The sequence below is a fragment of the Canis lupus genome, chromosome 4 (genome assembly GCF_048164855.1).
Source record: "Canis lupus baileyi chromosome 4, mCanLup2.hap1, whole genome shotgun sequence".
Lineage (NCBI taxonomy): Eukaryota > Metazoa > Chordata > Mammalia > Carnivora > Canidae > Canis > Canis lupus.
The window spans coordinates 55969816-55993038 of NC_132841.1; the positions used below are offsets into that span (position 1 = coordinate 55969816).

The window sequence follows — 23223 nt, forward strand, 5'->3', positions numbered from 1 at the left end:
GGTACCAGGAAAGCCTAGAAAGTTTTTTTTTGGGGGGGGTCTGGGAATGCCCACTTTTTTTTCCATATAGATTAATGGTAATTGCTTCTTTGCTTTTGCCATTTGGACTTACAAAATGTGTCATAGGAATGCTCTCCTTTCAGATAGTGGGGTGGGGTGTGTGTGTGTGAAACCTGTATTTTTTTCTCTCTTTTTAAAAAAAGATTTTATTTATTCATTCATGAGAGACATACAGAGAGAGGCAGAGACACAGGCAGAGGGAGAAGCAGGCTCCATGCAGGAAGCCCGATGTGGGACCCGATCCCGGGACTCCAGGATCATGCCCTGAGCCAAAGGCAGGCGCTAAGCCACTGAGCCCCCCAGGGATCCTGAAACCTGTATTTCTAATGGGCACAGGAAGTTGCAGTGACTTGCCCAAGGGGCCTCAGCCAGTGAGTGGATTCCTGGTTCAAAGCCCTTATATTCCACATCATTCAGGTAAACCAGGGCAGGTGGGCTGCAGTAGTGGAGTTTCTGAAAGTAAGGCAGCAGTATATAGTAGAAGTATAGCATTTGTAGAAGCCACAAATGCAAGCCATGTATGTAATAACAATTTTTTTAGGAGTCGCGTTAAAAAAGTAAAGAGAAACAGGTGAAATTAAATTTAACAATATATTTTATTAATTACTTATGTACATAATGTATTTATTTGATTCAGTATGTCTAACCTGTAATTTCAACCTGTGGGCAATATAAAGATCATTAATGAGATATTTTACATTCCTTTTTCCATATTACAGCTTCAAGTTCAGGAGTGTGTTTTAGACTTAGAGCACCTCTCAGTTTGGACCACATTTCAAGTATTCAATAACCATACTTGGCTAATGGCTACCATATTGGACAATGCACATCTTAAGGCTCATGTAGCAGGAATATTAAGCACAGTGCTTTAATTAATTATATCTATAAATAGCCACCATTTACTGAGCACTTACTCTGTACCAGGCAGCAGCATGCAACATCTATGGGCTCAATTACCTAACAACCATGAAGGGTAGGTAACTTATTCACAGTCACATAACTAAGGGCTGGCATGCAGACCCAACTCTTCTGTCTCCCGAACCTGCAATTTGAGCTGTTGAGTTCCATGAGTTTGGGAGACATTAGCAGGGCTGTAGTTGGGCAGTGAGGTGTGGAGGGTCCTTTGGAGTATTCCACACAGTGAGTAAAGCCCTGGGTTCCAGATCCAAGCCTACCATGAGTCAAGTGACCTTGGGCCATTCATCTTGGGTCCCAGTTTTCTAATCTTTAAGATGGGCTATGATGCCTTTCCTCAATCCACAGAACTCTTGTCAGGCTAAAAAGGGAAAAAGTCTTTCAAAGTGTTTTGAGATAGAGACTATAGCACAAAAGATAAGGCCAAGGTCAACAGGGAGGTTGGAACTGACCCCCAGGCCTGTACTCAAAACCAGATGAGCTGGTTGGATAAGCTGAGTGGTCTTGGACAGATCTCTTCACCTCTCTGAGCTCCAGAGCCCTCTTCTGTAAATGGGAAAGCAGAGTGGGTCACAGAGATGTGATGGTCCAGTAATGATTAGACGATGATTGGAAAGCTCTCAGGCTGAGCCAGGGTAGGCAGTGGTAATCATGAGCTATCCTTAGTGCCTCTGTTGTAGTTGGGGCTGGGCTGCAGGGCCTGATCTGGAAGCAACAGGGAATGGCAGGGAAGGGGAAAGGAACATAGCTTCCCCCACCCCCCTGAGATATGGCTCTTGGCTCAGGGTAGTATTCTGGTAGCCCATTGGTGGGGTGTGGGAGGTGTCTTAGTGTGCAGGAAAAGCACCAGACCCAGTCAGTGGTCAAGAGAAGGGGTTTTAGCCTGCCGTGTGACCTCGGGCATTTCCTTGTCCCCACTGGACCTCATTGTCATCAGTAGAACGAGGGGGTAAGGCTAGAGATCTCACTCCCCTTCTGCCTTGGCTGTTAGGATTTTACTACTGTGGGAATCCAAGCAGTCACCAAACACAGCACCCATGAGAAAATACCCCTGAGCCTTCCCCTCTGGGGGTGGGGGGAGGAGGGAGGAGGGGGGAGGGGGGCTGCCACTGGGGGAGGGCGCCACCTGGTGGCCATACAGCCTCCTCTCTGTTCAGTGTGGAGAAACCTGTTAAGGACTCCAGACTGGGGTGGCCAGTGGCCCCAGAGCCCAGGGCACACTTTTTCTGACTTCCTTTGGCAGCTCCGGGGAGCAGAGAGGGAACCCACCCAGTACCAGAGATGGAGTCCTGGGCATGAGGCTAACTCCTGAGGGATGTTGGGGTTTTGCAATCCAAGATCTCTGAGGCCGTCTGCCCTAAAGTCACCTTGGAGCAGGGGTCTGTGTTTCCCTACTGTGTAAAGTCTGTGTAAAGTCTAAAATGCATCACCCATTTTGTTCCCTTTCTTTGGATAGGAGCCGTGGAACCAAACAATCTTCTCTTGGTAACTCAAGCTCCTTCTGTCACTCCTGCGCTGGGCTGACGGAATGCAGAGGGCGTTTCCCCTGCACTAACCCCCCTCAAAACTGCTGGGATCCTGAGTTCTTCCAAGAGCTTTCCTGCCCCTCCATGTCCACCACGATGCTAGTATTCGACTTCTCTCTGTAGTCGGGGCTGCATGGTGCATAGAGGAGTCCGACTGACATGGGTTCAAATTCCAGCTCACCATAAGACTCTAGGAAAGCTGTCTAACTTCTCTGAGTCTCAGTTTCCCCACTGGAAAAATAGGGATGATGATAGCTTCTCTGCAGATTTGTGTGAGGCTTACGACCCTAGCACAGTGTCTAGCACTGAGTAGGTGTTTAACAAATAATAGCTACAGTTTCTGCAGGTAGGGCATCCTGACCGCTTTTTCATAGTTCAGAAATATACTAGAAACATAAATAGTATACATTTGAAAATGATATTAGCGACCAGAAATAAACATCCTTACTGTTGAAGATGGTGGAGCCTCTTTGCAACTGTCTAAATTGGCTCAGTGAAGTCCAGCTTGGTCTAGTCGAGATAAACCCCATTAGACAGGCTGGGGTTTTGTCAGTAGCTCCTTCCTCATTCTTTGAGGTTCATAAGCTTCATTAAGTACAGTTTCACCTTCAGGCAGTTGCTTGTTGACATGGCTGAGTCAGACCCCTGCCCCGCTGATGGCACTGCTTCCCCCTGAAGCCTGGTCCACTCCTGCATTCCCCATCCCCTAAGCAGGATCCTCAGGGGGTTCTGATCGGGCACTGGGGTCCTCCCGCTGCTGCTGGTCCCTTCACACAGTTGCATCTTCCTCGTAGTCATGAACCTTCAGGAAGTCTCTCTCATTAGCTGCCTTAGCTTAATTAAGCCCATTCCATTTGCTGAGCCTCACTGGCTTCTCCAAGACAGCACGAGCCCTTTACACACAGCTCCTTCATCAGGAGGGCTGGTGCAGGGCGCTGAGGCTGCCTCGCACACCTGAGGATTTCAGCAGTGGAAGGATTACTTCCGGTCCATGTCTGAGAACGAATTCCTCTGAAATTCCCAGCTCCTGGAGGACAGAGTCCTTTCCAGATTCCTTCAGACACCTGGCACACAGCACACTCAAACTTTTTTTGGCCATATTCCATTGCTTGGTGTGGTTTTTTATTTTTATTATTTTATATTATTTTCTCAGTGAGAAAGCACGAGTGGTGTGTGTGTGGGGGCGCAGCAGAGGAGAGGGAGAAGCAGGTTCTCTGCTGAGTAGGGAGCCTGATATGGGGCTTGATCCCACGCCCCCGGAATCATAAGCTGAGCCGAAGGTAGATGCTTAACCAGTTGAGCCACCCTGGTGCCCTGGTGTTGTTTTGTTTTGTTTTTTATTAATAGCAGTTTTAGTGACTCCAAAGTCCATGCATGCTCCTTTCTCTGGCATCTAAGTCTTTTGCTCCTGACTGGACTTCCCCTCATCCTTGGCTCCTGTGAAACCTTCTGATTTTTTTTTTTTTTAAGGGTCTGTTTAGGATCCTCTTCTTCCAGGAAGCTCTCTTGGTTTTTCAGAAAGCTTTTTCCTTCCTCTTTCCCTTTTACTCTGATTCATATAGATACGGATACAGTACGGCTATACATGGAGCTGGTAAATAGATGTTTTGATATGCCTACAGATATGGCCTTAGTTGCAGATAAAGATGTGTGTGTATGTGTGTGTATATATTTGCACATACTTGTTCATATACACATATAGTATGTAGATACACAATATGCAAGTCCACATATCCACATATATATTCATGTTCATATAACATGTATACATATATACCTATGTAGTATAGTTTTCTAGCATTTCTAAACTGCTATGAATGTCCTTTTATATTATTTTACATGTAGACATATTTATAATACTTTTAAAACTGGTTCCCTTTTATTTGACACATAGATTGTTTCCACTTCTTCACTGTTGGGAACAATGCTCCCATGAGATAGTAGCTTATTGGGTGAGTGAGCAGCAGGGCACATTGGGCTTCGGGGTCAGATAGCCCTGTGTCTGATTCTCGTCCCCCCCACTTATTGATGGCCTTAGACAAGCCATTTTCTTTTTCTTTTTTTAAGATTATTTATTTTTTTCATGAGCGATCAGAGTGACAGGCAGAGACATAGGCAAAGGGAGAAGCAGGCTCCCTGCGGGGAGCCTGATGTGGGATTCAATCCCACCTGAGCCAGAGGCAGACGCTCAGCCACTGAGCCACCCAGGTGTCTGACTGTTTCACCTTTCTAAACCTGTCTATAAAATAGTTCTCAGCTCCTATGGTCATAAAGCATGTAAAGTGCTTAAATGTTGGGCCTGTCACAGAGTTAAGAGCTCAGTGAAGACACTGTGCCAATCTGGGAGGCAGAAGAGAGGATTTGCTTTGGCTCTCCCACTGCCCAGTGTGACCTTGTATATGGCTATTTTGTAGTGTGTGACAAAACCCACGGAGACGACGGGTGAGAGCCCTTTTCAAGTGAAGTGTTACCCAATTTAAGATTGTAGTATTCTTGTTGTTTTTACCAATTTTCTACAGGTTTGAGGAATATGTAACCTAAACACTATATATGTGGAGAAGGGCTTTGAGGGCACTTAAAACATTGCTTTGCAATCTTATAGATTTGGTGAAAATGTTCACACCCATTATAAACGATTTAGATACCAAACAGGCACAAAGGAGAAACAAAACCCCAAGTCCCACCAACCAGGAGTAACCACAGCTGGCCTGTTGGTTGTGGCCTTCTTTTACTTGCTACCTCTGTGGTGCCCAGAGCAGGACAGGGCAGGCTTCAGCTGTTTAATGTCTCTTGACCACAACCAGATTGAGTTGTTAGCAGTGGTGTGTTCTGGCTCTGTCCCTCTCAGCCAACCTCTGACAGTTTCATTAACCCCATTAAATCACACAGGTGCCTTTACACCTCCTGGGCCTGTTAATCTCCGCTCAGCTCTGGTAAGTTAAAACCTGGCTGGAAAGTTGGATGTACCTTGTTAACCTCCATTAAACCCTATTAAATTTCCTAACTAGAGTCTTAGTGACTTCTAGGAATCCCTCATTAAAGTTTAGTAAATCCACTTAGTAAATCCACTTTGGGTCAGGGCTGACCGTGGCTCTCCTGCTTCAAAGTGTGGCATGCCTGAGTTCTCTGACAGTGAGGTTGACATATCCCTAAGGACCAGATGACCCTTGGATCCAATCCAAAGAGTGTCTCTAGCTTTTTTACTCAGGAAAGTTCCTCCTCTCTATGCCTGCATTTATACCTCTATAAACTGGAGTTAACAACAGTCCCTATTTTATATAATTGTAATGAGATTAAATGAATCAATGCATGTAAAACTAGTAGCATGTTGTCTGGTGTGCACGCTGCACTTGGCAGCTAATATTATTGTTTCTAGACAGGAAAGATCCTTATAAACTAAAAGACTGTTAAGTTCATGGAAGATTCAACTGCAGACATTTATAGTGTTGTCCTACATGCTGGGCAGAGTGCTAGAGCTGTGGGCCATTTTCATTCTGGTTTTATCCAGACTGAAGACTATCCATGGCAATGATTCCTCCTAAAAGAGCCTCTGTGGCTGTGCATGTCACCATATTTGCTCAGGCTCTGACACTTCGGAGCTGTTCCAGGTGGAACACAGCTACTTTCTGTCCCTGGGCCTTGGAGGGTTGAATTCAGTGGTTCCTAAAAACCTGGATGTGCATACAAATGCTCTGGGAGATTTTGTAAAAACAGTTTCCTGGACCCCAGGAAGATTGAGGAGATTCTCATTAACTAGGTCTCACTGGGAACTCTGAGCAAGTAGTCCCGATGAGGCTAAAGCTGCTGGACTGGGAAACCTCTGGACCAGATTCTTCTTAACTTTATTGAGCTTAAGTCTTACTTGGGGAAATTTAAAAAATTCACATTCTTGGAATTAGGCCCCTGAGCTTTTTGTTCTGAGAATCTGGGATGGAGGCCCAGGAATGGCATCGTACACAGCATTCTCAGGGGATTCTGATGCGGGTGGGAGGTGGCGAGTGCCACACTGTCAAAAACACTGTACTTCGGATGATTTGGTATTATTCTAAAGGTCTATTTTGAGAAAGGGGTGTCACGCACCTGGGTGGCTCAGCGGTTGTCTGCCTTCGGCTTAGGGCATGATCCTGGGATCCTGGGACTGAGTCCCACATCAGGCTCCCTGTAAGGAGCCGGCTTCTCCCTCTGCCTATGTCTCTGCCTCTCTCTGTGTGTCTCTCATGAAAATAAATCTTAAAAAAAAAAAAAAAGTAAAAGGGGTGTCAGGTTACTGGTGAAACTTCTGTAAAGATGTGGGTTCATCTCCCATCATAACCCAAGTCTCTGGATCCTCACAGGAGACCGACTCTAGCAGAGGTCAGCCAGTGTGGGGGAAGTCTGGGGACAAAGCACCTCTTTGAGGTTCTGTGTATGGGGGGTTAGAGGACAGGGGGCAGCCCCTTCTCTGTGGAAGAAATGGAGGGCAGCAGGTGGAGGGATGGAGGGAACTATGGTACACTCACACGGAGAGACAACATGGTATGAAAATTACAACTTCGCTTCCTGAAGGAAATCACCTCAGGGGTCATCTAAATGACTGCATCCTTCAGCAGCAATCCATCACCAACCCTGTGGGCTCCGAGGGATACCCAAGACTCCCCATCCTCTTTGCCTCCAAAAATGCCTCCTGAGAAGTCACCCTCCACAGGAGGAAGTGGACTATGGGTGGAGTGGCGAGGAGAGGAACTGCACTGGCAATTTCAATGCCACTTAAAATTTTAGAGCTAGCATCCATTCCTTCTAGTTAACTAATAAGATGAAGACAAACATTTATTGCATTTCTTCCCTTCCACTCTGCTGAGGACAGAACTGTGCTGAAGGGTCACTAACGACACATGTGAGATGAAAGACCCCAGTCTGAGGCGTGGCTGGGCAAGGGGCTTCATCCATGCAGCCTCAGGGACCTCCACCAGTAAAACGCAGTCAGGTAGTCCCATCGTGAGCATGTAGTGACTGGCCTGCGGACTTCGCTAAAACACAGACCTGATTCAGTAGGCAGCTGGCAGGCAAGGGGGGCAGAGTCTGCATTTCTAACAAGCATTCAGATGATGAACCGACTCTAAATAGCAAGCCTCTACCGTAGGTGAAGAAACACCAGTCCACAGTCCGTGAAGGATGTTTTTGAGCCGTTTAAACACTGGGATATTTGTATAAAGGTCTAGACTGCCAGCTCCTCTTGTGAAATTTCGAGAAGTGGCCACTCAGGGCTAGCATCCCCACAAGGCAACAATAGGCTGGGGCTGAGTAGCGGCTGCCCTCAGGAGGGACCCTAGTTCTCCAGTGGCCCCCTGCAGGGATTGTGGCTTGCAGTCCTCCAGCCAGTGGAGGCTTCTCACTTTATAGATGGATAATTGCAGAGCCAGAGGAAAGCTTTTTGCTCAGGGTATCTAGGATGCTATGTGGCATTCAGGCTCCAGCCTCTGGCCATCAGATTCATCGTCTCGTTCAGTAGGAGTGAGTGGGAGGGCAGGAGTCAACTTCTGTGATTTGAACTTACTTGATGTGCCCTAGGATTGGAAGGGGGAATGTGGGAGCTAGTCCTGAGAGCCCGGAGGAAAGACCGCTGTCACCAATGACTGTACTACACAGCCAGGGGCCAAATACAGAAGAGAAAGCATCTGAATTCCATGTGGCCGGCCGTTCAAGGAGAAAAAGAGAATGTGTATCTCGTTACTCATTCAGATCATTTATTAAGAGCGAAAGTCGGGCCGTCCCATCTGTGTGATATTGCAAACATGAAAAATCACATACATACTAAGGAGACCCCACAGGATTGAGAGCCTTTCAACAGTACAGAGCCATAGATTACAAAATTAAAATACAAATGATCCCCCGAATTTGGCAGGAAACAATACAGTATGAGGAGGCCTGGAATGGAAGGGCACTTGCTTTTTGATAAGGCAGTTACAAAATGGAAAACAAACCCACACCCCAAAAACATTCTGATGGGCATAACGGATAGCAGACACGTGAAACCGGGGTCCCGTACAACCTTCCGTTACTGGCGAACATGTGTTCATTGAGTGAGAAAAACCGAAGGGTCCGTGGTTTAGGATACAAGCCAGATGAAATAACTGATTGTAGACATTTCTACCTTAAGAAGAGGTCCCACCTTGCCCCAGACTAGACTCCACCACAAAACGCTGGATCAACTTTACCCTTCCTAACCTTGAACTTGGAAACAGTCTGTAAAAAGTGAAGGGAATAAAAAGGCACCCAAAGCACCATGCTTCCCAGGCCATGGCCTTGGGCTTACTTGTCCTTCTAGCCCAGTAACAGGGACTGGGAGGCCATGAATCACAGGGCCTCAGAGCTGTGTCTGTCTGCGTGGGGGCCAGCTGAGTGACACAACCCCAAAACACCACCTGAAAGGCAGAAGTCTGACCAACAGATCTCAGAGCAAGCCCATCTTGTGAGAATTGAGATTCTAGGACAACACTACGATTCCTGCCAGGACTTTAGAACCCTGGTCTTAAATCATAAACTAGTTCTGTTCTCCCCTCATGTTCATTTGGTGAAACTCAGTGGACTCCTTTCCTAATCATTTCACACAGCCTGGAGTTCAGCAGGTGGGTTCACAGCCCCTGGGAGCCAGGATGGCCTCAGGAACCTCTGTGCTCAGTGGCAAGGTCTCAAGAATCTGCAGGCAGCTTGCTTTAGACAGGATTCCATACATGTGCCTGTCAGAGTGAGAAGAGCTCTGGATAGGTCAGGAGGACCAGAGGTTAATCCAGACAGTGCCACGTGACTCAGACAAATTCTGAATTTTAGTCTCCTGTCTTTAAAATGAGTGATGGGGCAAGAGCAACCTCACAGGACTTTCTAGCTTGAACATATATGTCTACTCAGACACAGAGGCCTGTGGTATGCCTCTCCTCCAAGGTCCTAAGCTTTATTTTCTCGATAAAAACAATGTGGGAAGTACTTGCAGAAATCTTAAGGTATAAGCCCTCAGAAGCCACGAAACCTTTAAACTCCACACAGAGCAATATTTTACAATCTTCTAGCTAAAACTTTTCCTAAGTGATGTGAGCATGTTTTTGTGGGGCAGGCATGAAATTAGTGCCCCATCCCTTCTTAGGTTATTATTTTTTATCAGGATGACAGCATCTCCTCCCTATCACCCCCTAAAACTGCTTCAGCAAGAACATGGGAGGAGAACTAGGCTGATGAGGTTTCTGCAACCTCCTTCAACAGGGAACTAAAAGGACCTGTGCTGAGGGGGAAGGACAGTCAGGATACCAAAGTATCTAACTGCTAGCTGCTCCTTTCCAAAAGACAACTGCTCTGCCCTGGTACAGTGCCAGCAATTAGGTCCTTGGCCAAGATGAACAATCCGTTCCATATGGCCCCCACTGGGCAGAGATTAAGATGGAAGTGACAGAGAACACAGAAAAGCCAGAGGTTTATAGAGATAGAGCAGGCTTCCCAGGAGGTAGTGAGTTCCCTGTCCTCAGAGGTGTTTAAGCCCAGACTGCTCAAACCCTGGGTGGGACAGTTGTAGGCAGATGTCAGCACCTGTGGGGAGACTGGACTGATGACTTAAAGACCCTTTCCCAACTTTGGGATCTCACCATTATAACAACTGAGAGCCTTCAGGTGACTTCCATGAAGCAACTTCTCTAGGACCCACGGTCTGGACAGCCTATTTCAACAGACAAGGTCCCCCTGAGGAAGTCCCCTCTCCTACTTTCTCCCTTCCACCAGGCAGCTGTCCTGTGGGATATTAGCCACAAAGTTCCCACAAAACAAGCAGCTGAAATGCCGAGGTTAGATGCAACATTCCAGCTGCAAACAATTATTAATATCTGTTCTCTGGAAGGCAAGCAGTGACTATTTAGCTGTGACAGGAACATTGGACAACTTGGCGGCTCTAACACATAAGTGAAATTCCTTGTCATTTTACGATGCCAATCTCGAAGCCTTTGGTTTCAGTCTTCCATGGGATTCGGCTATGAGCTTTTTCGCATGCTGTTGCCAACCTAAGAGTTTGTTTGTTGAAATAAGAAGTCTGTCCATTTGTTTTTTTAAAACCCTAAATCGAAGTAACACGAGTGGCAGGATACTGACATTTCCATGTGACAACCTGCAGGGCATATGAGAGAGTCATACCAGGCTGGACCGAGGCAGGAACCGTCCTCTTTAAGAAGACAATGTCAGCTCTGGATTTCATATTCCAGTTTTGCCCAGGAGCACCAAGAGGAGAGAAGGCAATGTTGCAACATTACAGGTGGAGAGAAGCGCAAAGAGTCCTTGGCAGGTGTATAAAAATGTAGGCAGCCAAGATGAACACTGCTTTCCCCAGACTCCACTGCTTCAGAGGGCCCAGCCATTACTAACCGGCAGAAGTCTTCTGCCCACAGGTTAAGCCATGGGAAATCGCAGAAGAGGCTAAGGCAAGTGGCTTAGTGGTTTGATGAAAGAACAGATCTCCGCACACAAGAAAATCATTAAGTTCACATAGTTTTGTCTTTTCTCTCTGACATGTTTTCAAAGGTTGAAAACATACCCACAACCTCCATTTTCTAAAAGTATCTCTCTTTTGAGGAAAGGTGGCAGGGGACTCAAGTGTGCACAGCATCTGGCTGAAGGTGAACGTTTCCCCAGGCTTCACATTGGAACAAAAGTATTTACAGACACACGTGAACAGATGGATCCTAACACCACAGCTTCCTGTACAAAAATATACTGCTGTCTCTCTCCACTGGGAAACAAATTTGCTGTTAAAGAAATAGTGACATGACCTACACATCGGCAGTTCTCGCTTAAACATCAGAAAGATACATTTTCTTAGTAAGAGGTGGACATTTCCAGAGAGCAGACTACCAATGCTTTAACCTGTCGCCATCATCTGAGCCCCCCCTACCCCCACCAAACTGATGAGAAAACATTCCCCTTGACAAAGTGGGGCTTGGTGCCTTCAAGACTTTCTAAGTCTCTCAGGAGAAGAATCTTTGTAAGCAACATACCTTAGAGCCTTCTTGATGTCTGCACATCAACATCCTTCAACCAATCTCTACAGACTCAACTTGAAATGGCTAAAAACACTTCATGGGCACCTTGATGTGCTATCCATAGCTGGGTGTATTAAAATAAGATCCTGTCTTAATCTAGAGTATGTTCTATGTACATTCATGTATACATATTTTAAAAGGCTGCAATCTGCTAGACATGCATTTTGAACACTGGTGAACACTTTGCTGCAATGGAACACACTGCATTTTAGTGAGAGGGGTGGCCTGTCCCCAGTCGGCACGGTTCTCTGCCCCACAGGACTGAGCCTTCGGGCAGTGAGCTTAGTAGGGGTTTTGTTCTGACTTCTCTGTGCTGATGCTCAGAGTGAGCCATTTGAGACACTTAAACTCTCTGCCGGGTCAGGCCATCCACGGCTCCTTTTATAATTTAAGGCTTAAGAAAAAGCACTCACAATTAAAACTGAGTAAGAAAATGATACTTTTGACCACAATACATGTCAAGATGGTCAGAAATTAGAATCCAAGTCCTTTTCTTCTCTTTTCTCCCACCCCCTATTCACAACCTTTGTCCCCTACCACACTGATTAGAAACTTTTGCAAAAGCATATTTTTGGATATAAAGCTTTGTTTTCAAAGGAGACTTTGGCTCTGACATAGATAAAGGAATCTGAGTTTCTGAACATTAAAAAAAAATCAGGTAATTATTCATATTTTTAAAAATTTGTTTCAGCAATCTTTCCCCCTTAAAAGGGAGGCAAATTGATCACAAAAATGAATATCAGATAGCACTGACCATTGTTACTCAAACCCATGACTTGCTGTTGACCCCAAGCCCAGGCAGTAAAGGCCAGTCAGACTTTTTATCCCAGAACTGGACTTCTGAGCAGGAATCACATGATCCTTGGCAGCTTTCTTGGTGGTTGTGAACTAAGGATTAGTATTTCTGAAAACATGAGTCCCAAATAACTAAGTATCTCCATTTGTCAAAGCATTTATGGCCTGGGAGGGTGACTAAAGTCACAATTCCTAACTCTCCCCACCAAAGTAAAGCCCAGAGTGATGTGCAAAGGGCTGCATCTCCTGTGAGGGTCCCTGTACCAGTGTTTCTGGAACCTTTACGAACATAGCTTGGTATATGCAACTGCCCTCAAATCCTCTTCTGATGAGAAACCTGTTGATGCATCAGGGTTTCCTCCACACTCTAGAAATTAAGTGGTGAGCAACAGAAATGGCAGAGGGCTCATTAACTAGAGGTGTGAAGCAGATGGTACAGGGCCAGTGCAATTAGCCAACAAATACTGAGTGTGTGCCTACTGTGTGCCAGGCACAGGGCCAGTGAAGGGGACTGCTGTCAAACTCATTTGCTGATCAACGACAAAGTTTACAACAAAGCAGGGCTTGTCTGTTCCTAGCAGACTTGTGTCTACTCAGGCTCCTGCAGTTAGCTGCACCCCACTGCTATTCCAGGGCTACATCTCACACAAGGCAGAGTGGTTTTACAAGGTGAGTATCAAAATATTTTCTATCCCACATTTCCAGTAGAATTGACTTAATGCTTTGTTGAATGCTGCAATACATAGTTTTTAAATCTCTTCGTGATCTTTTTTCAGTCTGGTAGTTGCCTTAAAGGAAAGTCTTTGTATACACATGCTGCATCATGAGAATATAATTCTCCTGACCAAAAAGATTTACAGTATTCATCATTCAAACTTTTTTATTTACAATAAAATTTAACAGTCTTAATGGGCTTAAACGTAGCAGATGTCACCTGTGTGTTCAGCATTACACTTCATTCCTTGATGTGCTTCATCGTCACTCAAGCTGTTTGCCACCCTCCGATTTCTGGTCCAGTCTACTCTTGTTACTCTTCACCATGTAGATGAAGTAGGCAAGCGTCTCTTTTTCATTCACAGGTATGTTCCTGAAGTGTCGGCTGACAGTCTATGTGGGGGAAAGAAACCAAAGTCAGTTAAAGCATGCCTAAGTCAGGGCCACAAATTCTGAACTATGCAAAGGAGGGAGTGCAATTTGCTTCCAGAGCTAGAGAGGGGAATTATGATCACTGCAGAACTTCCTGCAGTGCTGTGGAACTCAAAATGCCCTTCTTTCCCAAGGGGTTGGGTGATTTGATTTCCAGGCCTCCAAAAGCAGCACTTGAGCCCACAACATTCCCAAGATGCAGTTCTATTTCAGTGGCTGCCAACTGTCTATCACGGCATAATCTCAAGGTCATCCCCATGGAGGACAGGTAGGGACTGCTCTCTGCTTGGTCAGTGGCTACCATCACCAGCTCGCGGGCCCTGGAACTGGGCAGAAAAAGGTCTTTTTAAAATTGTGTCAAATGAATGGCCAATTGGACAGATGTAAGTGTTTGGCCCAAGAGTTCATCTAAAATAGTACATACTGCCTCTTGAAAGACACATCACAGGGCAGCCTGGGTGGCTCAGCGGTTTAGCGCTGCCTTCAGCCCAGGGTGTGATCCTAGAGACCCGGGATCGAGTCCCATGTCAGGCTCCCTGCATGGGGTCTGCTTCTCCCTCTGCCTGTGTCTCTGCCTCTCTCTGTCTCCCTCTGTGTCTCTCATGAATAAATAAATAAAATCTTAAAAAAAAAAAAAGACACATCACATTTGAAGAATAAGTCATCATTTACTATATACTCCTGACGCTTGGCTTTATTTTACAAGTCCTGAGAATGCAGGTCTCTTTTTGCCCTACCTCATCCGGTCCCTTTCATCAGGGTGAATGCTGGCAAGTGGGTAATGTTACATTAAAGCAGGAAAGAGCTGTGCACCCCTATCTATGTTTTATCTAGATGCTGATGAAGGAAGTTTAAGAAAAATGATGGATCAGCAAGAAACTCCTAAAAAAAAAAAAAAAAGAAAACCGATGGGGCTGTCAACCTTTCAGGAAATTTCTGAATGTACTGTGGGGGCTGGGACAGATAATGAGAGAGAACTAGCACTCTAGAGTGGTTACCTCTGGATGGTAGCATTGTATTTTTCTTTTTTCCATTTTCCAGATTTTCTACAACAGGCAGAAAAGCACATTAAGAAGAGGGATAAGACGGAGCCTGCACAAATGCCAACAGGACAGAAGTATCAAGCTAGGCTGTCAGTATATTCAAACAAGAGCCAATAGAGTATTTCTCCCGCCTCCAAATTGTATTAAGAGCTCAGGTAGGAGAAAAATTTCTTGGGTTCTATTCATTATAATACTTACTGCCATTGCCAGTATCAGAGAAGAAATAATCAAAGGGAAAACTAAAAAAGAGTAGCTCCCACAGAACATGAGCAAAGGTTTTGGGGTAATTAATCTGACACACCCAATGGGCAGGAAGGACCATATCTATATAGTCTTACAAAACAAGATTCAAACACATGCGCAACACTCAGGACTTAGAATCAGGCGTCCAGAGATTCCAGGTTCAATTCTGCTACTAATTTGCTGTGTGATTTTAAGCAAGTCCTTTCTTCTCTAGGTGCCATGGTTTATTTTACAGAAATAGGGCCTTTCCAGGTCTAAAGCTGTGGGACTCTAGACTATATAAGAGAGGGAACAGGAAGTTGCTTCTGAGCTACAGAGGGTATTACAGACACACGTCACAGTAGGGAAAACTAAGGTCACCATCAGAAGCATAATGCTGGCTATTGCTTTTTACAGTGCAATTTGTCTACCTACTTCTGCTAACTGGGCCTTATTGAAGCCTGGTCTGGTCTGCAATTTGTAGTGTCGTTTATAACGCCGTAGAGTGTTCACCTGCAGCTGGAACAGATCAACCTAGAGAGAAGAAGAGAAATGCATTATCTATCATCTGACTAGTCACGACTCACCCAGAACGCACTATGTGCCCAGCACTATACTAGGAGGGATAGGGGTTGAAGAAGACTACAGAGATGTCTTAGAAATGATCCACTGAGGACTGAGAACTGGCTGGGAGGACAAAAAACAAAAACAAAAAACAATGGAAAAAGAATTCTGGCTGGGGAGGGGTGGTTCCGGGAGGCTCCTGGAGGTGGTGAAGCTTAAGCTAAGGAGAGCAGGAGAGCAGGGTTTAGAGAGACAGAGAGAACAGGGCCAGACTAGGGGATGAGAGAGAAGACCATGAGCACAGAAAGCCAGGAGATGAAGAGACAGACTCAGAGGTCATAGGCAATCGCGATAGGTTTAAACGGTGAGACTGGAGGGTAACAGGTCTTGAAAAGTGGAAGGAGTGACCACAGGTGGTAGGGGGTGATGTTCCAGGAAAGTGGATCAAGTGGCGGTTTAGAGGGGAGGCTGTTGGGGGGTGAGGGTGGAGGCGACGATGCTGTAGCACTGATCAGAAATGAGTTGAGCTTCAGAGGCTGGTGATACTAGCCAGGGACACCAAGCATGGGGAGCAAAGATCACCCCACACAGGCGGCCTGGAGGAGGATGGGCCAGAGCTTAGTAGTGGATAGACGGAGGAGGGGTGGGATGAAGGGCAGAGGGAAGTACTGATGTTCTCAGGGTTCTTCCCTATGCTCGGCCTTCAGGTATTGGAAACCTGAACAACTCTCCGGAGAAAACTCAAAAGCTACTGTAGCAAGTGAACCAATCAGCAGGTTAGGTCGGGGTTTCTGCAGATGACCAGATAACAGAGGGAAAGGACCCCCCCTTGTTTTCTAACACAGGAAGAGAGGAAAGCTGCACAGTCACGAAGTATTGAAGGCCCAGAAAGTTGGGCTGCTTTTACCTGCCTCTAAAAGAGATGTTCTTGCTTCAGGCAGGTGGAGAGCACTTAAAAACAAAATGAATGATCAATATGAGGGACCAAAGTCCTTCATTCTTTTCAAAACATTCCTCAAACCCTCCCCCCACTTTTTTTTGGTAAAAAGCACTGAAATTGAATACATTCATTTCTTTATGAAATAATAATACTAATGCTGAAGGCAATAGAAAAATACTGTAAACCAATACTGGAAAAAGGGACACAGGGAGGGGCAGAGGGAAAGGACCATATTTTCAAAGGGTTTCTCCACATCTGCAGACAAAGGCCCGCCTACTCTTTCTATTCCTACGCAGTCGTTTCCACTCTGAGTGCTAACAGGCGGTTGCCTTATGAAATATTCATGTGTCAAATATTCAATGTACATTACAAACAGGTTTTCTTCTGAGTCTTAAGTGAAAACTTCGAAAAAATGCAATACTCTTTCCTGTAGCCTTGCTCAATAGGTACTAGCCCCTTGAAGGTTTAAGAAGCCTAGGTCTCATATCCAGTGCAACGTTTCTCAGCAAGGGGTGGTTTTGCTCCCCTACCCCAAGAACATCTGCTAATGTCTGGGGGCATTTTTTTTTTTATTGTCACTACTGTGGTGACTGGAATCTAAAGGGTAGAATCCAGGGATGCTGCTTACATCCAACAATGCACAGGACAGTCCCCACAACAAAGACTTCCCTGGCCCCAAATATCAACAGTGCCAGGGCTGAGAAACCCTGGGCCCTTATAACCGACTTTGGAATGGCTCCTTGGGAACAAGTCTGGATCAAGGAGAAGAGCTGGTGTGAATTGACAATGTACACCTTCATTTTGCAGACCAGAAAACAGAGGGTAAGTAACTTCCCCCAACCCCAATTAGTCTCCAACTCGAAACAGAAAAAAAAAAAAAAAAGTTTTAAGCATCTTGACATTGTGGTTATAGTTAAGAATGCATCAGGGGCTTCCTGCAGAAAGGCAGTCTGGCCTAGTGGGAAGGGCACTGGACCACAGGCCCGGAACTGTTTGTGTGACCTTGGGCCTTTGTGCCTGTCTGTAAAACAATGGGGCAGTGAGGCCAGCTGATTTCTAAGTTTTCAGCTCTCAGATTCGATGTTACCATGATTCTATGATTCACTTTTCAGATAAACCACAGCAAAACAAAGAGGACTCAAAATTACTTCTTAATACACAAAGTGGACCAGGTCAGAGGTAACAATCACATTAGAATCCACTCTTCCAGCTTTTGCCAGGGGACTTTTTTGACTTTTACCTCAGGAATGTCAGTGTCGTGCTCAGGAGAATCTCCACCATCGTCACTTGTCTTCCTCTTCCTTTTATTTCGTACACTCTGGATGAAATTTTTGTGGAAGTCGCAGATATACAGGTGCCTTACCTGATGGGAAGCAAATTAGAGTGAGGCTTGCCAATTCTATGGGAACAGGTAACATTTGAACTTCGGGGCTTCTCTCCTTTGCAAGGCATTGAAGAAACAAGGAAGAACAACATGTAGGCCCTGATTTCCAGAAGTTTCCTGTTGAGTGTAGACCAAGAAGCCCACAAAGGGATACAAACACTATCATCACACACTGGGCAGGAGGAACTTATAATCTAAGTACCCCCTTAAAGGCTAGGGACAACAAGTGGTAGGGGCTCAGCCAAGGGAGAGATGGCTGGGATAGTCAGTGTAGAGGTTCCTGACTGAAAAGGAGGATTTATAGGTAGATAGGAAGCATTCCAGATGGGAAGAGGGCCAAGACTTAGTTTCAAATAGAGATGACAAGAAGGCATGACGGAGACAGCCCAGGGTAGACGGTGTCGGTGAGGTGGAGCTAACTGCCCCTATATGAGCACTAGGAGATTTGGGGCTTCGGGGTATGAGAACAGCGCAGATTTTCTTTCAGACAAAACCGAGTACCCCAAGGCCTTTGAAGCAAGGAGTGATGTGACCTGTAGGAGTTATGAATTTACAATGGGCTGGAAGGCACTGTCCCAGGAAGGAGGAAAGAAGGGACTGTGGTAATGGTAGACAGGACTTCAGATTTTTCCACTGACAACAGCTACTACTGTAGGATGACATCTCTCTAAACAACTTCATTTCTGTGTATCAGAATTATACTTCTTGCATCACCACACATCTGGCCCACAAAGAGAAGTGGAAAGGGAGGCAGAAACTCTTATTCTCCCAGAAGCCACATGAAAGAAGTTGGATGCTACTGCTGATTTTCTAATGCAGGCTAGAGGCATAACAGTAAGTGAAGGCAGCAACAGCAGCTGAGAGGTGAACATGTTTTCATTTAAGAATGTAAGTACTAGGGGTGGCTGGAGGAGCCACTCGGAACCCTAACCAAAACGAAGCCCTGTGTAAATGACTTGGGGTTGTTGACACTGGAACAGATGCTACACAAATGTTCTAGAGAGACTTCTGAATTTGAATTTATTCCTTATAAATTTATACAGACAAAAATAAGCTGATAGGAAGCCAGCATCAATTAATTCAGGCCTTCTCATGGAGAAAATAATGAAACTTGCTTTTTAGTCAGATGAATCACCACTTTCATGTGGTTGGATTGGTGAGTCCTGAGCACTTTTAAGCTGCTACTGTGACTGTATCTTGCAGACAGCAGGTATTCTCTAAGTGCACTTGCACCAGGACAGGCAGCCCCTGCCGTCCAAAAGCAGCTTAGGCCAGCAAAAGCTGCCCTTACGTATGGCTACAGAGTCAAGTAGCTTTGCCAGTGTCAATTCTGCCACAGGACTTTCAGACACAGCTTGTGTCACCGTCCCAATGAATCCCGCCTAGTTGATGTATAGACCGCCGGACATGCTTTTGGCAGGGAAGAAAGCACACGCACACCATACTCTCTGTTCCTGATGGGAAGCTGGCCCTCACGTTAGCCAGTTCCACATGTAAGCCCGGAGATTAAGCAGCTCCTCAAATTCACAGTGGCATGCTTGGTAGAACAGACAGCGAAGGGGGCTTCCTGAAGCTGTGGCCAGGAGGTTTTAGGTCAGGACACTAGAATAATGGAATTCTGGATGGAAGAGAACTTAGAATCACCAGTGTAACCCCACTGGCCCCAATCTCATTTTCTACAGAGATAAACAGAAGCCACACAGATGGGGTTGTGAGCTTGGCCAAGGTCACCCACGCCTTCTGACCCCTTGTGCATGTCCTTTCCTACCACAACATTTTCTTTATACTATTCTCAACTTCCATTTTTCTCCAGAATAAAGCAGAAATATGTCAATTGGAGGAATGCTTGATTGCATGTTATATATTAATAACTCATAGAGCACTGCCAATGTCTACATGAAATGAGTTTGCCTGAGTTGGATTTTTGGTGCTATTATTTTAAAAGGTTTTCTGCTAGGCCCTTTTACAAGATAAATAGTCATTATTTCTCCTTAATGATTTTCAAGTACGTACTGATTTTCAGAAATTTCAGAGCTCAGTGGCCTTTGGGGGCTAGGGGTGGAGGAACGAGGGTGGTGGCAAAAGCCCCAGTGTTTTTCTTTTCTGTTTCACTTTCTGCAACAGCTAAAATTCTTGTGACACGGCAGTTACTTAGAATTGAATTCCTGCCCAAGCCTGTGAGAATGAAGTAGAATCCCCCTTCAGAAATAATGATTTTATACCACCACCTTGAAACAAATTGTGAGTGATTCCACCTTGAAACACTACTCCTCCAGAAACATTACTTTTGGGGAACTCTAGTGCCACATTCATGCGGCCTCTCTCCTAGACATTGTGTGTGAAACCACCAACATAGCTCAACACAGGTTTTCCAGTGGGGTCACTGGGTAAATGGACCCCGAGTGGCAGCACAGTTGTTCAGATGTCATGGCATCCAAGAATTTAAAAGAACTGGAAATTTCTTTTTCTTTCTTTCTTTTTTTTTTAAGGACTGGAAAATATTATAAGCTGTTCAAGTAAAGGCTCCCAACCACCTACACAAAAGGTAGGCAGTGTTTCCAAGAGGATAAATTCACTGCTGTCTTAGAATTAGGCATTTCACTTCAACACATGTCCTAATCTGGACCTCCTTAGTGTCTAGCCAGTTGTTTGCTCTCTGAATTCCTTTCATTCACTCATTGGTACAGATTTGTAGTAAGAAAGCCATTAACTGACAACCCCTCCCCTCCCCCGGCCTTTTAAAAAAAACAGCATCTTTCAAGAGTGGCAAATATATTGATTGTTACCTTAAAAGAAAGGCGGGGGAGGAGGGGAATGGGAGGGAAGAGCCTGAAAGAAGAGGCAGTAAGATTTTTTATTTATTTAGACCTAATCAAAGCTTATGCATAGTGTTCAGAAGAAAGTCAGATAATGGGTTTAAGAAATTAACCAGCCTCTTAGTCACTGTGTGACTTTGGCCTGGTCACTTCTTATCTCTAGGCCTCAGTGTCCACTCTAAGATCCGAAGCAGAAAAGTGTGTGTCCTTTCAGTTTAACAAGCAATCTCTAATTTTCCCCAACAGTGGAATTTTGGTCCTAAAGGAGACTGGATATTAACCACCTGAGCTCTTAGCTGGTCTACCTGAATATTAAAGGCACCCTTAACTCATTTCCAATTCCTAATCACAAGGCAGCCACTTAAGGCTTGCAGCAACAGATGTCAAACTAAAAAGTTCTTAATTGGTTGACAATAGGCACATCTTTAGAATTGTTAACTAGAAGTGGTGAAATCACACAGGAAAAGTTTTCCTATAATTAGGCACAAAACACAGGGCGATTCTATTCAAATGTAACGCCCCTTCTCCAACTGCCTTTCTAAAGAAGCTACCCGTAAGAAAATGGATTTTCTTCCTCCTGGTCACTTGGACTGCAGACAGCCACCTCCCAAGACCTGGTCTTGGCCTTATTTCCGCCACATCCTTGAAAATCCCATTTCCCCGCAGCTGCATGCGAAGCAGCAAGCAGCGAGCTCGGTGACCCTCTGCAGAAGCCGAGGAGGTGGCTTGAGGCGGTGGGGTGGGGGGAAGTAACTGCCCCCTTTCCTTTTCTGAAGCGATCACAGGGTTCCGAGGAGAGAGCAGTTGAAGAGCCGGGTCCCTTCATCGCCCCTCCCCAACCTTGCAGCTTCGTGGGCCAACAGGATTAACCCAGGTCTCCCTGCCCCAGTATCAAAACCAATACCGCAAGCCCTCAACTGCCGTCAGACCTTCCCAGGCAGGAAAGGTCCTCGGAACACCGCCGCCCCCCGTTCCCCCCCGGACCCCAGCCTCCCGGATTTGGGCAGGATCCCAGTCCGAGCCTGCCAGAGCTGAAGCGGCCTTTGAAATCCCGAGTGCAACTCCCCAGTTTGCAGATAAAGGGCGGCGAGGCCCAGGGCGGGGAGGGCCCCGGGGGTCCGGCCCGCAGCCGGGGACGGCGGCCGAGGGGGGCGGCGCGCGGGGGCCCGGCGGGGGCCCGGCGGGGGCGGGGGCGGGGGCGGACTCACGCTCTTGTCGATGTCCAGCTTGAGTTTCTTCTGCGAGATGCTCTTCTGGACCCTCTTGCTGAAGGAGGCGTTGCCCGCGGGCCGGACGCAGCGCTCGCCGTCCTCGATGAGGCAGCAGCTCTGGCCGTAGCCCGGGGCGGCGGCGGGGGCGGCGGGGGGCCCTTCGCGGCTGTCCTCCTCCGTGCTGAAGCCGTTCATCTCCCCGCCCCGGGCCGGCCCCTCTGCGGGGGGGTCCCCGGCAGGCCACTCCGCGGCCGCGCGCCCCGCGGGGCAGGTCGCCCAGGCCCCCGCGCCCGAGGGTCCCGGAGTCCGTCCGCAGACGCGGCGCTGCCCTGCCCCGCGCCGGGGAGGCCCGGCTCCGCTCCGCCGCGCTCGCGCTCCTCCGGCCGCCGGCCCCGCGCCTCGGGGAAGCCCCTTCCTCCCCGCTCGAGGCCCCGGGGTCGGCTGCCGCGGCTCGCAGGGCCCCGCCGGGGGTCACCCGGAGGCGCCTGCCGCCGGGGGCCCGGAACCGCTGCCGTTCGGCGGGGGCGTCCGGGAAGGCGCCCCAGGAAGCAGCCGCTCCCCGGGGACTCCGGGCCCGGCTCGCCAGGGGGTTCCGAGGGCCCCCGCCGGCTCCCGCCTTCTTTCGGCTGCGGGGCAAACTCACCGCCGGGCAGCTCCCCCGGGGCGGCGCGGCCTCCCGCGCCGGGCCCGGCCTCGAACCCGCGGCGCCCGGGCCCCGGGGCGCGTCCGGCTCGCCCCACCCCTGCAGCCGCTCGGCTGCGCCCCGAGTCCCGCGGCAGCCCCTGGGCCGCCCAGCCGCCGCCCGCCCGACGCGCCGCACCACAACAGTTCGCTCCCCCGCCCTCCGCGGGACAGCGGAAGTCCCGCCTCCGCGCGCCCATTGGCCGTGCTCACCCTCTGGGCGGGGCCGCCGCCGCCGCTGGCGCGCCCCATTGGGCGCCTCCGCCGCCAGTCCCCGGCGCCTGGCTACTTCCTGGACTCTGCTGGGATGGGTTCAAAGTAGAGAAAGTGCGAGAGGGAAGAGTTGCCCGGGTGCGGGCGGGGAAGCGGCCGCTGACTTTCAGGCCGGGGGAGGGATGGTGAGCCGGGGCCTGACTGGACGGAGGGCCAGACTCCAGGACAGAGGAGCACGCTCGGCGGCGTACAGTACTGCGCGGGCGGGGCGCGGAGGGGCATCTGAGGGGGACCGGCGCGGCTGGGGGTTCTGTCCTGGGAAGGACGCGCGGGGAGAACGCGGGGGCCGCGGCCCGGGTCGGGGGACGCGGCGGCAAGGGCTGAGCGACGGGCAGCCGGGCGCAGACGCGGGGAAGGGCTTGCAGAGGAGATGATGGGGTCTGACGGCGGGTGTTGCGAGGCAGTCGGATGCCGAGGGGGGCGGAGACCCGGGCCGCGCGGGGAGCGGGAGGGAGGGAGGCAGGGAGGGAGGCAGGGGCCCCCGGGGCGCTTGGGAGACCCCTCGGCCGGGAAGAGTCGGAGGCGGGGGGAGGTCTGCGGGGTGGGCTCGAGGAACCGCCGGGGACCCGAGGAAGAGGTCGGGGCGGGGAGGATGAG

At 48.1% G+C, this 23223-nt stretch overlaps 1 protein-coding gene across 2 annotated transcripts; it reads right to left on the reverse strand.

Annotated features, from left to right (window-relative positions):
* Nucleotides 1-8202: 8202 nt before the first annotated feature.
* Nucleotides 8203-22036, reverse strand: SAP30L (SAP30 like). 2 transcript variants are annotated; one of them, XM_072824411.1, is made up of 5 exons: nt 21670-22036; nt 17502-17624; nt 15193-15291; nt 14491-14538; nt 13209-13453 (listed from the first exon to the last, which is right to left on the reverse strand). In XM_072824411.1, exons 1-5 carry the CDS (start codon nt 21865-21867, stop codon nt 13325-13327), a joined length of 597 nt encoding a protein of 198 aa, XP_072680512.1. In that variant the 5' UTR covers nt 21868-22036; the 3' UTR covers nt 13209-13324. The 2 variants fall into 2 exon arrangements, with proteins under 2 accessions (XP_072680511.1, XP_072680512.1); XM_072824410.1 differs by lacking the exon at nt 14491-14538 and having other exon boundaries at nt 8203-13453; nt 21670-21969.
* Nucleotides 22037-23223: the final 1187 nt, after the last annotated feature.